Raw genomic sequence first — 15580 nt, 5'->3', positions numbered from 1 at the left:
AACCAAAACATTTACAGAATACTTTTTTTCTATTTTTCTAGTGGCACTTTATTTAAAAAGGAAGATGCAATATTGCGTAGGAACAGAATATGTACAAGTTAATCATTACTCTATTATCAGGTAATGATTACAAGTCAGGGATGAGATAGAACACTATAAACAAATTAAAGCAAAGGAGCAGTGTGTGCAGTATAGATTTAAGGATTCAATGTTGATAGAAATTTGAATAATACAGGGCTTGAAAAACAATACACTAATTTTCTAGTGAAACTTTCAGATGACAGTCAATAAGGCAGGAAATGCATAAGATAAATAAGATCAGCAGCCTCCCCCTCGGAGGACAACGTGAACATTTGGCACAGTGACCAAAAATTCCCCTTCTGTGCAACATCTTTCTTGAATAAACAGCCCAATTTTCAGAACATGTCAGGTCAAGTGTTAAACAAGTAGCCCCAATACATATTTCTTTGAATTTCCCCCAGGATAAAATGGAGACACTGTTGCATTAGAAAACAGGAAAATAAAAGCGTGAGATTGGAAACAGCTAATTCACCTACATGGCCCGAGAAGCTGGGTTGCTTCTTGCCATAATTGACTTGATATTTATGACAGACCAAATTCACAACGCATGTGAGCAGCCTGAATTATGCCTAAAATGAATGTAGCAGCATTACCAGCTGTTTGCTAGGTCGACCCTAACTAATATCAAGGACAAATGTCAAACTACTGATGAAAAATGTAACTAATGGATTCTCTCATATATATATATATATATATATATATATATATATATATATATATATATATACACACATTAGTCCCAACATAAGGTTATTTTGTTCAAAATAATTGCTGAAATGAACAAACCATCTTGAGTCACGAACTAGATAACAAAAAGCCATCTGATGGATTATTCTGATAGTGTCATTATTTCCCACATCTTGTGTCCCTCAGCCTGTAAAGTATGACATTGGGAAAAACAACAGTCAGTCAATTACCTTTATTAAATCAAATCCATTCGAGAAACTGATCATTTACCCCAGCAGTATTGAGAAGAATCCAGGTAACATGACCTCTGAGGTAATGACACCACGACAAAGATCATTTGATGACATAACAGTGTGCACAGAGACATCAATTTTAATCCATTTTATACAGAAATCTTGGTTGCCATTTTAAACTAAACAAGTTCACATGCTTACTGTTATTCTGCCCAAATAACACTAACATCTTTATAATTGAATGAGTCATAAAGTTATGTGAGAACCTGGTTTAGGTGAATATAAAATGGCTGCATGTTTTTATGCATGCAAATTAACGAGTTAATCAACCTAAATGAATTAAAATCAAACAAAAGATTACTTTAATCATCACTGAAAGGAGATGTATTATCAATCAATTTAAAATGTTATAATTAATTGTTAATAGCATCTACATTAACCTGTAAACATCATGACTTAAGTGCTAACATTGCAAGTATGACATGGTACAAATATGTTATGAAAATAAAAACTAAGGATATTTCTGTTACTGTGCACATCTAACACGATGAAGTATTAGCTTTCGAAAAGAAAAACAAAACACCCTTTTACAACCTCAATGACTCAATGGTCTTATGGCTTGAAGGTAACTCCTTAAGGTACTTCTTACTGTAATGTTCTTATGAATCCAGGTGTGCGCAGGGAGATCCTGAGCTCAGTCTTTCTGTTCCGCCTTTGAGCTGTAGAACTGAATGACAGCGTATTTGCCGCAGGTCATCCAGTCTGGTTCATGGGAGGTGAGCTTCTCCGCTTGGCCAGGCTGCAGACCGACCTGTACGTTGGCCTTGAGAGTCCTCAGGCTACACAGCGGCGCAGGCCCAAAACCTTGTAATGCAGTACCAAAGCCCACTGTGTGATCCCAGTCTCTGTCCCCCACCAGCTTCCTGTAGTTGAGATCCCCTTTAAACAGCACCAGGTCTGCCCCCTGCAGGTTAGCATACAGGTCGGGTGCATCAGCGGCCATGTCACAGAACTCATGGGGCTGTGTCCAGAAGGGATGATCGTGATAGGACCACACGCCGTCCTTCAGGTGGCTCTTCCACTGGTATCCAATCTTTGACATGCACTTGTAATTGGCCGCCATGGTCTGCTGGATGGTCCACTGAAAATCGTGAGCTGTGACATCAGAGACGAACCAAGGTATGGATTTGCCGTGGAAATGGACCTCATGAGCAAGGCCAGAGGAAACCAGGAAATCGGCTAAGACCAAGTCAGTGACAAGCTCGAAGCCAGCGTTGTCTAGAACAATGTCCACTCTGACTGTGGTTTTCTCTGACCGTGCGTGCGTCTGGGCAGAAATAAGAGTTGACCATACCGTGTTGGAGTCATTCACCAAGATCAAGGGTTGTAGGCTGACGAGGGAATCTATTGGACTGGTCTTCTGGGAGTTGTCTTGGCCAGCAGAGATAGAGAGATCACACTTGTTCCCCCATAAGGAAACCTAGAAAAGAGTCAAATCAAATGTTTTACACCTGAAACTATTGTAATGTATTTCAATATGATCCCGAATAGGGTAAATGATAGAGAAAATTAATTGAATGGACAGTTCATGTTAATGGACCGAGAAGAGGTCCATGAGATAATTGATACTTAAGTTGCAACAATTCAAGTTGCAGCTTTAACATTTTAAGTAGCTGGTTCAGAAGGTATTACCTGTAGCAGTTTGTTGAAATGCTCAAACAGCTGATTCTTGGAGAGATTCTCAATATTGCTGTTGATGCCCTCCAAGTGTGTACATATGGTCATCACTGCCTGCTGAGACTCAAAAAAGCCCTGAGTCTTTCCTTCATTGAAGACGTCATAGTCACTGATGGGAGGACTGAAGTAAAAGCACAAATAACAACATGAAGAGCAAAAGAACACAACATAAACAAACAATGAAAATCTGTATTTACTTCCCCAAAGGCTGCAATATTTCAATGCAAACGTTTTTGTTTTTAATCATTGAGCAACCATTGTTATTTATAATGGTGTAATATTCTCAATGTGTTTTTCTATTGAACTGAGATTAAAATAAATTGACATCTTAAATTTCCATTGTTTGTTCGAATTTAGTGATGTCATGCATAGCCCAAGATATATGTGCACTTAATAGCAGGAGAAAAAGCAGCAATAGTTCCCATTTAAAGACGCAAATGCTACTCACTTCAGCCAGAGGGCCTCATGTATCCTGCGGTACATGTAGCACTCCACATACAGCCATGGGGACTTGAACCAGCTGACAGACTCCTGGTCTCCATGCAGTTTCTGATGTTTCTGCAGATACTGGTTCCAACACTCCGCATCTTGCAAGCTGTCTGTCAGTGGTATTACTGGCTTATCAGTTTGCAGCTCATTCCTCATCTTAGACAGCAGACCTATTGTTTGCTTCTCTGCCTGGATACCCTCCTGTAAACACAGTAAACACACGCAGAGCCTTATAGTTAAAGATGAAGTTAAAGAAAATAACTCGAATTTAATTGATCAATGGCAATTCTTACCTCTCCATATTCTTCGAAAAACTTGTTTTTGTTGCGATGTATTGTGTCAATAACTTTAGTCAGGATGGTTGGCAATCTGTCTCTCACAGTCAAATAGGCAAATGACCTGCAAAGAAACGATGGCCATTAACTGATGTGAAACTGGCAGCTCGTGATAATGCAGCAGGTGTGTGTACTAGCAAGCCAGCAAGCTAATTCACCTAGCAAGATGTCAAGGTAACATTAGCCCTTAATTTGTAGACATTTCGACTGCAATAATGATACTTGTTGGTACAATGAAGCTGTAAACATATGTATTAAAGCTGACTGAGTCAACGTCATTGTGTCACCTGTGATAAGTCAGTTATTACCAGCTTAATTAATGTGTTAGCAAAAAGCTAATGCTACTGCTGGTTCAAAAACACGACACTCCTACAGTGATGTAGCCATTTTCATTGATCATTGTAGTTAGCCAATTAATCTAACATTGTGGGAAAGAAAAACTGTCAACATACCCAACCACTTTAGCAGACAGGGAAGGAGGAACTCCGTGAACAGTTTGATCAGCCGCCATCATGTTAGCAGTGGTATGCGGTTCAAATTCAAACTTTATCGATACAAATGTCCAGGACAGACACAACGTTTAGTGGTCTGCGTAGACTTAAACGCTACAAGCAGCCAAACGTTAATCTTTTTTAGGAGACGTTACGAGGCTAAACAGTTTGTATCAGGCTTGACGTCCTCTGTTTCTGGTACCAAACATTGTAGATTTAAATAATTATTTCCTGGTTTGTTTGTTGATTTGGGTTTTATTTAGGATACGATGCTACCATCTAGCGGTGTAAATTGCAAGTCGTGTGACGTTCACGTCCCTCCCATGCATGTAGAACTGCGAATGTATGTTAAGGGTTTGCCTGGTCTAATTTATTGTCACTTATTAACCATGCCACATATCAGCTACAGTTTTAGAATCTAGATTCTTTTTTTCTCTTGTTGATGGATACAATCAAAGACTTTATTTTTATATCAAAGAGTGGAAAGTGCTGCCGCATTGCGCATGGCTTTCTGTTGCACCCCGAGCATCCCTTGTTTTCCAGAGCAACGGTAGTCATGGAGACATCCGTCCGCTCAACCAGAGGACAGCCCCCTAGGCGTTTTTGGCGGGAAAAGAAGCAGGGGTTGTCGAGTATGATATTGGTGGGAGAAAGCATTAGGCTATTCTATTGAGTCATTGCTGGAGACCCTGACTAATAGGCTATTGAGGATAGTAAACGTGAATATTTGCAGTTTTTCACACAGTAGTCTACATTAAAGCGAGTTAAGAGTTTTAAAATAACCTATGTTTGTCTGGGTGATCTATAGTGACCTTATATTGTATTTAAAAAAATACATAAAGGTAGCCTATATGTTCTGTTGTAAATGTAATCACTCAGCTTAGTAATGTATCACAAATGTGTGTACAACCGAACCTTGATAGTCTTATTTTGTTCTTTTGGCCTATGTGTGAACTACAGTGAGAGTAGCCTAGCTGAAGTAGCTGCATCAAATAATGGGGTATCCTAATAAATATAAATCGAGAATGCTTTTTGTCGTGGGATCCCCCTTCCCACATCGTGGCCTCCCTTTGACAAAACATGATCATGGGCAACAAAGTAACCTACTCACAAACTGATTTATAGTCAATCTTAAAGTTGGGAAATGGTAAGGTTCTCTATTCTTGGTTCTCTCTTTTGAGAAACATGACCAATTGATTGGCTGCACCCATGATAACTAGGCGGGGAAAGTATGCATATCAATTCATTCTGATGCTGGTGGTGGTGGGTTTTCCCCTCTCTCAGATCAGCCCCGGTCACTATGGGAACACGGCGGGCCGTTGTCAGGATGTGGGGTCCTTGGGAGTGGGAGTCCAGCTGCGTCCACCTCCGGTGTTCATCCACCGCCGGCCTCCCATCCCCCCACCGGGCCCCAGCCTGGCCGGATCTGTTTTTCTAAACCGAAAGAGAGGAGTGACTCACCACTCCGGTTTCAAAACAGGCCATGAACGGGAGGGGGAGGGCGGCAGCTAACGTTAAAAGCCCTGTTTAAACAGGTGTTTCAGCTCACCACACAGGCGTCTCATGCAAAAGTAGGCTTGTGGAGTATTTCAGTTGAGCGACTAGATGTGTTGTGGGTAAATAGTGCCCTGGTGTCAGCATTGGTCTAATCGGACGGAAAATGTTGTTTCACTTTTTACGTTTAAAGCGATTTCATGCAGATTGTGTGGTATTTTTTTTTAATGCATTATTGCAGGAAAAATCCATTAGTGGAAATCAGTGGAATGGCAGCCATGTGAAATTCCAGTATCTTCTGAATGAGCTTTGAAGGCATAGAAAAAGCCATAAGAAAAGACGCAGGCAGGAGTAGGCCCACATTACTTTTCCTAATGGTACAGTATTATCATTAAAAACTATTGATTAGATTGTAATGATCTTAATGATTTAAAAACAATAAGCCAGTGTGGTAACAGTTGATCTGCTTCTTTCAATCAACCCCTGCTGTGGAAACTTCAACAAAGTAAACATGCTTTTGTTCTGCCTTCATTACCATCAACTACTGCTCTGCCAGTGGTCTCAATTCATGTTTTTTTAGTAAAACATTTGTTACCCCTGCAGGCCAATATTTGTATTTGCTAACTAGTTTCAGTAAAGTTGTGGACAAGATCAGATCTAAGTCTGTTGTTTGTTGTTTTGTCCTCAGGCTCTGCTTCATAGACATTTCTTAACCGCCCCAAGTCTCCCGTCCCCCCTCTGTTTTAACAAACTCTCCACCCATTCTCTTTCAGCTGTGCAGGCGTTTTCAGAGTTACAACTTGCCTGGTCTGGTACTCATGTGGACTCCCTGTCCTAAGGCCAAAAGGCAACTCGGTAATGAGAGGTCTGGAAAAAAATTGGTGTTTACACTTGGGCAACATCTGATGACAAAATATTGACGTGACTCCAAAGTGCGTTAGTGCGAAGGTCCTCCTACACTTCCTGTGCTATGCAATGTGTGGTTTAGTTGAACTCTATTTCCAGACCTCCACTGCTTCCCTCTTCTAGGACTTATTTCTATAAAAAAATAAATTGACTTGATTAATTCCCAGGCTTTTTGGCATTAACTCTTTTTTTGGGAGCATAAAATAACAGCTGCAAATACCCCAGTGTAGGGGCTACAAGAAACAGGGGTAATAACTATTTTAACACACACACAACAACTGGTTGCTATGTGTGTGATTTTAAGGTAATTTTAGTTTAAGTAGGTTTATGAAACCGTTTACAACTAGGCATAGGTTTCATCAAGTAAACTCACATGTTATGCTGTTCATAACAGAGAAACAAAAAAACAATAGTACTTTTTCCTATATAGAATTTACCATCAGATTAGGTGTGCTTGGTATTAATTGTATCCTTAAAGTGGACCTATTATGCTATATTGGAAAAATATATTGTAGGGCCATACCTATACAAAACATGTTTTTTGCTTAAAATACCAAACAGTTCACCCATTGTAGCCATGCCTCATACTGCTCAAACCCCTCTTTTGCAGCCCTGTTAGAGAAACACGGATTTTGGGTCCTTAGTTTAAAAAAAAAAAAAGAGGAGATGGTAGCGTTAAAATAATATAATTATAAAAAATACATAAAAGTGGAATAATATGTGTTCAGAGCCACATTTTTTTGATAAAGCTTGTTTAACAGTATTTAAATGACATTTTGGTTCTATAGGGACCATCTATTTTTTTTCTTTTTTTTTAAATAACCTTGTAATATTCATGATCAAAATGTGTGTTATTATTACTCATTAGTTATGTAAGGTCAAAAATGGCAAAGGTCAATGGATTTTGGTAAACTGTGTGAATATGTTTGTAACCAAGACTGCATCCATGCTTTGATACGGGCACGATAGGCTACAAAATACATATATTTGTCTTGTTATCTTATAAACGTGGTGTCGGTTTTGCCAAAAAAAAACTGATGCAAATGTGAAGCAACTATGGGCAAAATATGGTTGCGTTATTTCAGTGACAGATGGTGAGGGTCAACAACACACACACTTCGGTTGAATGTGTATCGTGCGGTTAACGGAAGAGGCAGACTACCATACGGTGAGTCAGCGTAACTCTGTTAGCTGTTAATGTTCAAACTCACCGGCTGTCAAAAAGCTCGCGGGGGTTGATCCACGGCGGTTAGACAGAGCAGGAAATTAACGTTAACTCAACCGCCCCCTTGCTCAACGGATTTTACAACGGGTGTTTTTTACCCAGTCATGTGATTGTAACGTAAAACCCCTAACCGGAAAACAGCGACGGACGACCCTCTCCGCCGCCAACGAATGCAGCGTTTGCGAGGAACAGTAGAAGCCGCTGCGAGCCCAGAGAGGACGGACCCGGTAACAAACAAACAACGGCGACACGGCAAACTCCACGGATTTACGCAGAGTGCAGGTACGACTGTTTGTAGCTACACACTCAGCCGTTCGTTTACTGCAAATGTTTCGTTATTTGGCTACGTGTGTGCGCTTCGGTTAACTGTATTTGTTACGGGAAGTTAAAAGAAACGCATTCGTGACCAACCCCATCCCCCTGCGTCTCTCCCTTTCCCCCCCATGTGTGTGTGTTGCGTGCTTGTCCGTTTTCTCGCGCTAGCAATAGCAACCGAGATAGACCCAAGGCAGTGAGTCTATGTACTTTAGCTGCTATTTACGGTTCGCATTATTGAACGGTTTTATTCCGGTTGCGTGTTTACCTTCCTGACGTGCTCTCCTCGCGGGCAATTTTAACAGTGTATTTTCAGGATAACAGCAAATTTCACTACGGAAGTAACTGTTCCACGTGTCTATATCACATCATGGGCGGTGCTTTATTGTTGCAAACAAGTTAGTATTGATTAACTCATGTTGCTGTGGCTAACTAACTGGATTGTATGAATACCAGCTTAATTCACATCATCAATAGATCAATAGTTGTACTGTTAATCAATATATATCAATCAAACATATATGTATACTCCTTTTTACAGGGTTTAGGCTGAAGCAAACCATAGTCATGTTTTCTCGAGTTTTACTACCACTGCTAAACTAAGTAAAAGCCTTTCTGGGACAATCATCAAACATAAAACTACTATAAAAGTCCGTAGCTACCCTAAAATACACTAGCCCATGTTTTATGCAATCCTAAACCATTTGGAAATAATCCAAACTATGCAGGGAAGAGATAGATGCTTGGAAGTGGCTCTGTAAACCAGAGATTGTTATAGAAATATATTTAATGGGGGAAACGCATGTATCTTTTTTCAAGTTAATGGGAATAATGGCAGCATTGTATTGAGGTGCAGGTCAGAATTAGAATCAGAATCAATTTTATTACCAAGTAGGTTTACACATACAACGAATATGCTTTGTGGTGCATAGAAAGACAGAGATAGAAGAATACTTAGCAAAACAATGTTATATCAAGTCCTATTGACAACAAATTGCATTATAATGAATGCCATCAATTATATCTGCTTTTTACCTTTTTTAAATGGTAAAAAACACATGCTACTACAGTGTTTTTGGTAAGATGTTTACTCAACATTGAAATATATAGCACTTAAAAGTCAGCCTCCTTTAGTTTAGGCTCACTGATAAATGAAGTCAATAAATTATTAAAAACCACCCTCAGTAAGTAGAACATAGAAATCATTGCAGGATTTTTTAAATTAGCTTTATTTGTAACTAGGGCAACCTAATAAACAGTATTTATATTGAAGTAAGTGTGGCGAGTTCGGTTGAGGGGTATTTTACGTCTTGGTGAATGCTGTTGCTGTATCCCCTTGCAAAAGATACGGAAACCGAGCCTTTTCCTGGAGTGCTGCAGTGCCAACATCTTTGCACTCTGACCTCTCTGCTGAAATACACATGTGCAGGGGGCTTTTTCTAGTAATTTTGCAACAAACCGGGGACATGCAGAGTTATACATTTCTTATTATCTGAGGCCAATTGGCTGATGATTTTGTATCCATCATCTTGCGTCTTCGTAGCTTCATACCTTAGGCTGTGTGGTGTGGCGAAAGTGTTGGAGAAGGAGATTCGCCATGCCCACAGGCTGTTTTCATTCTCCTCTGGGAGGGGGGTAGAACCAGTTCTGCTTGAGGAATGTGTGTCAACAGCCATAACCCTGATCATGTGATGCCCTGAAGCCCTTGTAGCCCTCTAGTGACCTTTTAGGGTCAGCAACTACCACCCCATTGGTCAGCAGAACGTGCATAGCTCTGAAATGTCCCTTGAGGATGAGTCTGGGGACGGTTGAGGCTCCAGCTGAACCAAGGATGTTTCCTCCAATTTCTGACCAGAGATGAGAGCTCTAGTAACAAAAAAGCTACTTGTTGTCTCTAAATGATAAGTGGGTGCTACAAAGTGGGTTTAATGATGTACATTAAGGGGTCATACAGAAAAGGTTTACCCTTTTTTCACTGGTACCTATAACAGAACAAAATTTGACAATATTTTGTTATCAGCATTCATGCTTAGTCCTGACCATACCACCATCCAAAGACATTGACCAATTATGGGAGAATTCTTGAAATTGTCAATATGGAACCCTTTCTGCTGATGTACACAGCTGGTTTACTTACTTTTTTCTACGAGAAACACTGTGGTTATCATTGATTTACCATTGTGCTGACCCACTTGTACATACAATTAACAAATAAGACCTTTTTGTTTTGCTGAGCCACGCAATTAATTAGCAATACTTTCTCTGACATTAGTGCTAGGCAAATGGTCTCCAGTGTCACAAAGTGATTCTTCACTGTTGTGTTGAGACGGCCTTTACAAGGTCGTTAGATCACCCCCGTCAGCCTGACACTCTGTGGTCACAATAAACTCTGGGCTCCTTCCAGACAGGAAACTCATTGCTGCTTGTGTGTCTCTGTGTGCCTTTTGTGCAGGTTGAAGAATGGAGTTGGCCAACCATGGTCTTATCCTGCTGCAGCAGCTTAACGCTCAGAGGGAGTTTGGCTTCCTGTGCGACTGCACTGTGGCTATTGGAGATGTCTTCTTCAAGGCCCACAAAGCTGTCCTCGCTGCGTTCTCAAACTACTTCAGAATGCTCTTCATTCATCAGGACAGGTACAGCAGGAGTGTATTAAAACCATAGACTGTATGACTAAAACTAGCTAAATACCAAGATACTTTTTGTCCCATTCCAAATTCTGCTGCCAAAACACTCAGATACGTGGTCAAAATAAAGCTCCCTCATGTGGTCAAACATTGAAAGACTTTTGTCTCTGTAGTTGAGCACTGGACTGTATCTAAATCTGTTGAGTGTGATGACCCATCAATAATGTCATTGTTTGATCATTGGAACAGATTGAGGGGACAAATTGGAGGGTCTGTAAGGGCATCAAGATCAAAACATGGTATCTACTGCCCTAGTATCAATGATTAACTGAGCATATCAGACATACTTACATGCCAGTTTTCACGAACTTTGACCAGTCACTTCAGCAGATTTGATCTCATATCAAAAATAAATAATCAGTCACTCCTCTTATAATGGATTCTAATATCTATCACTACCATGATCTCACTTGTCATTAGTCACTAGCTTAATGTAACTTTTTTTGTCTTTCAGTGACTGTGTGCGCTTGAAGGCCGCGGACATACAGCCAGATATCTTCAGCTACCTCCTCAACCTGATGTACACAGGCAAGCTAGCCCCCCAGCTGATAGACCCTGCACGCCTGGAGCAGGGGGTCAGATTCCTGCATGCCTACCCACTACTGCAGGAGGCCAGCCAGTCTGTGTATGCACACTCTGAGCAGCACAACATCAACCTGTCCACCTCCCTCTACGGCATCCAGATATCGGACCAGCAGGTTGGTCTGTCGGCTCGAATGCCCACTCGACGGCAGCTCTCTTCTCCCTTCGACATGGAGCAGCTCAGCTCGGAGGGGAAGTTTCCGTCCATTCCAGCCGCCACAACTTCATTCGCAAACTCCTTACTGTCCAAGCTTAATTCCTCATCCCAGGACATGGAGGCCTCGACCAGTGGCACTAAGCCTGCATTGGAGGAGGGGGGAATGGACTTGCTAAGTGCAGATGGTTCCTCAGCCAGCGCCATCCTCAATGTAAAGCCCAGCATCATGAAGAGGAATTCCTCCTTCAGGAAGCACTACTCCTGTCATCTGTGCAGGAGTCGATTCAACCAGAGGAGCCTGCTGAGAGAACATCTCTTCCAACACACCCAGACTCTACACCAGGCACCGGGCGAGCCCAGCAACGCTCTCTCGCCCACCATGAGCCGAAATAATAGCATGCTCGAGTTAGAGGGGATCCTGAAGGGATGCAAGTCGGGGTTCAGTGCCTCGGCTGCCACTACAGCAGTAGAGGTGATCAGCGACAGCGAGCAAACGCCTGTTTCAGGGACCAACTCAGACTCTCCCCGGGCCGAGGTGTCCACCTCCAGCTGGGGGGTGGGGGGAATGAACTCTCAGGCTGACACACCGCCTCCGTCAGACATTGCAGACATCGACAACCTGGAGAGCGCCGACCTGGACAGGGAAGTGAAGCGGCGGAAGTACGAATGCTCCACCTGCGGGCGTAAGTTTATTCAAAAGAGCCACTGGCGCGAACACATGTACATCCACACGGGGAAGCCCTTTAAATGCAGCGCATGTGGCAAGAGCTTCTGCCGGGCCAACCAGGCGGCCCGCCATGTGTGCCTGAACCAGGGGGTGGACTCCTACACCATGGTGGACCGGCAGAGCATGGAGCTGTGCGCTGCCGGCGACGACAGCAGCCAGATGGAGGCCATGTTCATGGGCTCGTCGAAGCCTTACAAGTGTAACATTTGTGCGACCACCTTCTCCAGTCCCAACGAGGTGATCAAACACTTGTGCTTTACTCAAGGGGGGCTAGTGGGGCTGCAGGGGGCCGCCGACGCAGGGATGCTGCTGCAGCGCGAAGAGTTCTCCAAAGATGAAGGCTCGGATTTGTCCAACTCTGGCACCCCACTGGAACCCATAAAGACTGAGGAAATCCTCGTAGAGTAGTGCCAAAACTGTGTGTTGGTCCTTTTTAACATGTGTGTTTACTTTCTAAATTATGGTTAATAGGTAAGCTAAAGGTGAAGTTAGTCAGGGTATGTATGTTTGAGGTTCTCAATCTACTAAAACTGTCTTTTTCCTTTCTTTTCTTTTCTTTTGGGACAGTATTTTTGGAATTTTTTTACCCTAAATATGACTAAAAGTGAATTAATTGTAAAGTGCATTGCCTTTAGCGCTCTGGAAGTCAGGCATCTCTAGAAAAGTAAATATTAACATTTGACTCAAGGCTAAGTTGAACACAAATGAGGGAGATGAAGTAATTGTTACTTTATTTCTTCTCATCATTTTATTGTTATTGATATAATCCATTGATATGTCAGGCTGTTACAAATGAAATGTTCTTAACAGATTAAGCTGTGGTAAGGCTGCACACGCAGATGTTGAGTACAAGAGGAAGAGGAAGCTCAGTTCCGGAAACGGCATGCTGTGAGAGGGGTTTTCTGTGCTAGCTTTTTGAGGAGAAAGAGTTGCAATTAAAGAACCGTCTGGAGCTGCGCAGAAGAGTTGTTTCTTCATGGTCATACATTTTGAGGCTTATTCTGCAGATCAGGTATAAATTATAAGTCTATCTTAAAGCACAAAACATATTCAGACCTGAGACAATCCGTGCTCTTTTTTTTTAGTAGAAGCCCGATATGCAGGAAAGTAAATGTGTCTTCCATTCATGTTTTGGTTGGCTTTATGGCCCAGAAAAACTGATAACTTGAAATGTTTATTTATGACCATTGTATGCATCCTTCTCTGCAAACATGTAGTTGTTTTAATCTGTGTTTTGTTCACTGTGCTAAGTGTGATTATGTTTCCCATGTCCTTACATCTTATTAAAGCACAATTGCTTTTCATAATTTGGGTTTGGCCACAGAAAATTGATAACGACAAGTAAGAGCATTCCTTGTGTTTACAGCTGAGCCACTTTGATTCTTTTTCTAAATGTACACACCTTGATGGGAAGCTGTCCTGTAAAAGATTTGACATCTTGTCTTTGTATAATTTGCCTTAATCTTAAAGTCCTTACATTTTGGTTTGACATGCTTTTATACAATGCTATATTTACAAAGATTACTTTATATTGCAAAGGTTTCTATTAGTAGACATATAGTTTTACATAGACTACAGATTACATTTCGTTTAGCAAAAATGTATGTATTAAGGATGGGCATGATACATGTATGTTTTAACTTCTTAAAGAGATCCATTAGAATTAAAAACGTTATTTTGTGTTTTAAGCCTCGCCCCCTTGCCAAATGTGTGCCAAATGGTAAGCTTCTTGACCATTGTGTGCTAAGAGAAATGTTTTAATCTTACCGTCTGACATTTTTATAATTTAAGAAATCAGAAGAAAAGTATTAATTATAAGTCATTTATTAAAAACGTTTATTTATTTTTTTAGATCAACATGATGATGAACTGTGATGAGTTGATGTGCTCCATCTGTTGGTGTGGAAGTCGTATAAACTCAGGCGGTAGCTTAAATATGTTGTAGGACTATCAAATATGGTATAATAATTATTACATCAAATGTCGCTGATGAACAAAACAATAAACAGGAACTACCGATTACTTGAAAATGCTAAAATCTATACAAACATGTCCAGTAATGTGATTTGTCACGATGAAACATGTCATAGTCAAAAAGCAAAATTCAGGTTATTCAGGAACATCATTCAAAAGGCCCCTTTGAACTGAGATTATGTTTTTTTGCATATCAAGATGAACAATATTTTAGGGAGACTTGTTAAAACCTTTATTGTTATTGTTTTTTTAAATGAAAAATAAATTCTACATTGTATCGTTATTGCAATTACTTTTTTGCTGCAAAAACGAACCAACACTTAAGGCTACAAAAACCAAAACACATTTCTTAGTCCGGCATTTGTCTTCCTAATCTTACTGCCAGAGTTGTCACGAGAGCTAGTTATCCTAGAGACCAAATTAACAATTCAGAAGACTTATTGTGCCATGGAGAAGCTCAATCATATGTAAAGTAGAAGGTATTTTGAATGTAGAAATATGCCCATCCCTAGTATGTTTCATATTCATAGATTTTTTTTCTTTTATGCCAATTGGATTCAGCTTGTGACAGTGGGGGATGAAGCCCATTTTCAATAAAAAATCCAACTATATTAGGTATTGAATAGCAGGAGCTGCTGTGATACAATGAGCCCGGTGGTCAGCTAGGTGGAGCTGTTTGTCTTATTGGTCTACTCAGGTTTAGTGAGGCTGTCCAATTTGAAGTAATATCTTTACAAATGTTTTTGTGATTTGTTGGCCACATATATGACCATATTTGCCATGTTTCATTAGTCCTTACCATAAAAGAAACCCACACATGTCTGTGAATTTATTCTTAAGTGTTTAGTGTTGACCAATAAAAAGGATTCTTGTTTGTTTCTTTTATTCAAGCTTGTTTTGTTGAGGCAACTGAACGCTGGACTACTGACATTAATTTATCAGAGTTTAATTGAAACACATACATATGCACAGCTTTATGAAAGGTTTAAACCCTTCTGTTCTCCTGCCACACCAGTCTTGTAATGTAATGGTTTGTGTTAAACATCTCCGTGTCTCAGGAAGACACCGAGTTTGACATTGTGGTTTCTGTCCAAACTATTATTTCAAACCCATATCCGTGCTCCCCGATGGCCAACTGACATGTACTGTGATCAGTCTGTGTTCTCAGGGATGTGAGGTATTTTCTGTATAAACAATTGTCATGTTTTGTTTTCTTGAATGAACAATAAAAACATATCTTTTTTTATCATTGTGGACCTTCATCATTGTCCTCATCTTTACCCCAACTCATCCGCTTCAAGAGATAATCACTATTCTTTTTGTCCATCCATTTATAGTCAATTAAAATAGTATTCAAACAATCTGTTCGATAGTACACAAATGAGAAGTAAAACGCACATTCAAGTGTCTAATGTAACAAATATCACTGCTGCAATGAGGAGATGCTTTATAAATCATTACAC

At 40.6% G+C, this 15580-nt stretch overlaps 2 protein-coding genes across 3 annotated transcripts; one reads left to right on the top strand and one right to left on the bottom strand.

Annotated features, from left to right (window-relative positions):
* Positions 1 to 985: 985 nt before the first annotated feature.
* Positions 986 to 7752, bottom strand: armt1 (acidic residue methyltransferase 1). The gene is made up of 6 exons (XM_034076495.1): positions 7665 to 7752; positions 4015 to 5487; positions 3521 to 3626; positions 3187 to 3428; positions 2694 to 2859; positions 986 to 2481 (listed from the first exon to the last, which is right to left on the bottom strand). The coding sequence occupies exons 2-6, from the start codon at positions 4074 to 4076 to the stop codon at positions 1696 to 1698; spliced, it is 1362 nt and encodes a 453-aa protein (XP_033932386.1). The 5' UTR covers positions 4077 to 5487; positions 7665 to 7752; the 3' UTR covers positions 986 to 1695.
* On the top strand, positions 5505 to 15361 carry zbtb2b (zinc finger and BTB domain containing 2b). Of its 2 annotated transcripts, none has more exons than XM_034076493.2 (3): positions 5505 to 7621; positions 10446 to 10626; positions 11132 to 15361. In XM_034076493.2, the coding sequence occupies exons 2-3, from the start codon at positions 10454 to 10456 to the stop codon at positions 12549 to 12551; spliced, it is 1593 nt and encodes a 530-aa protein (XP_033932384.1). In that variant the 5' UTR covers positions 5505 to 7621; positions 10446 to 10453; the 3' UTR covers positions 12552 to 15361. The 2 variants fall into 2 exon arrangements, with proteins under 2 accessions (XP_033932384.1, XP_033932383.1); XM_034076492.2 differs by lacking the exon at positions 5505 to 7621 and adding an exon at positions 7870 to 7960.
* The last annotated feature ends 219 nt before the right edge of the window (positions 15362 to 15580 follow it).

Source organism: Pseudochaenichthys georgianus, chromosome 24 (assembly GCF_902827115.2).
Source record: "Pseudochaenichthys georgianus chromosome 24, fPseGeo1.2, whole genome shotgun sequence".
In the NCBI taxonomy this organism is placed as follows: Eukaryota; Metazoa; Chordata; class Actinopteri; order Perciformes; family Channichthyidae; genus Pseudochaenichthys; species Pseudochaenichthys georgianus.
Note: the sequence above shows the minus strand (reverse complement) of the source record. Positions and strands in the feature narration are given on the sequence as shown.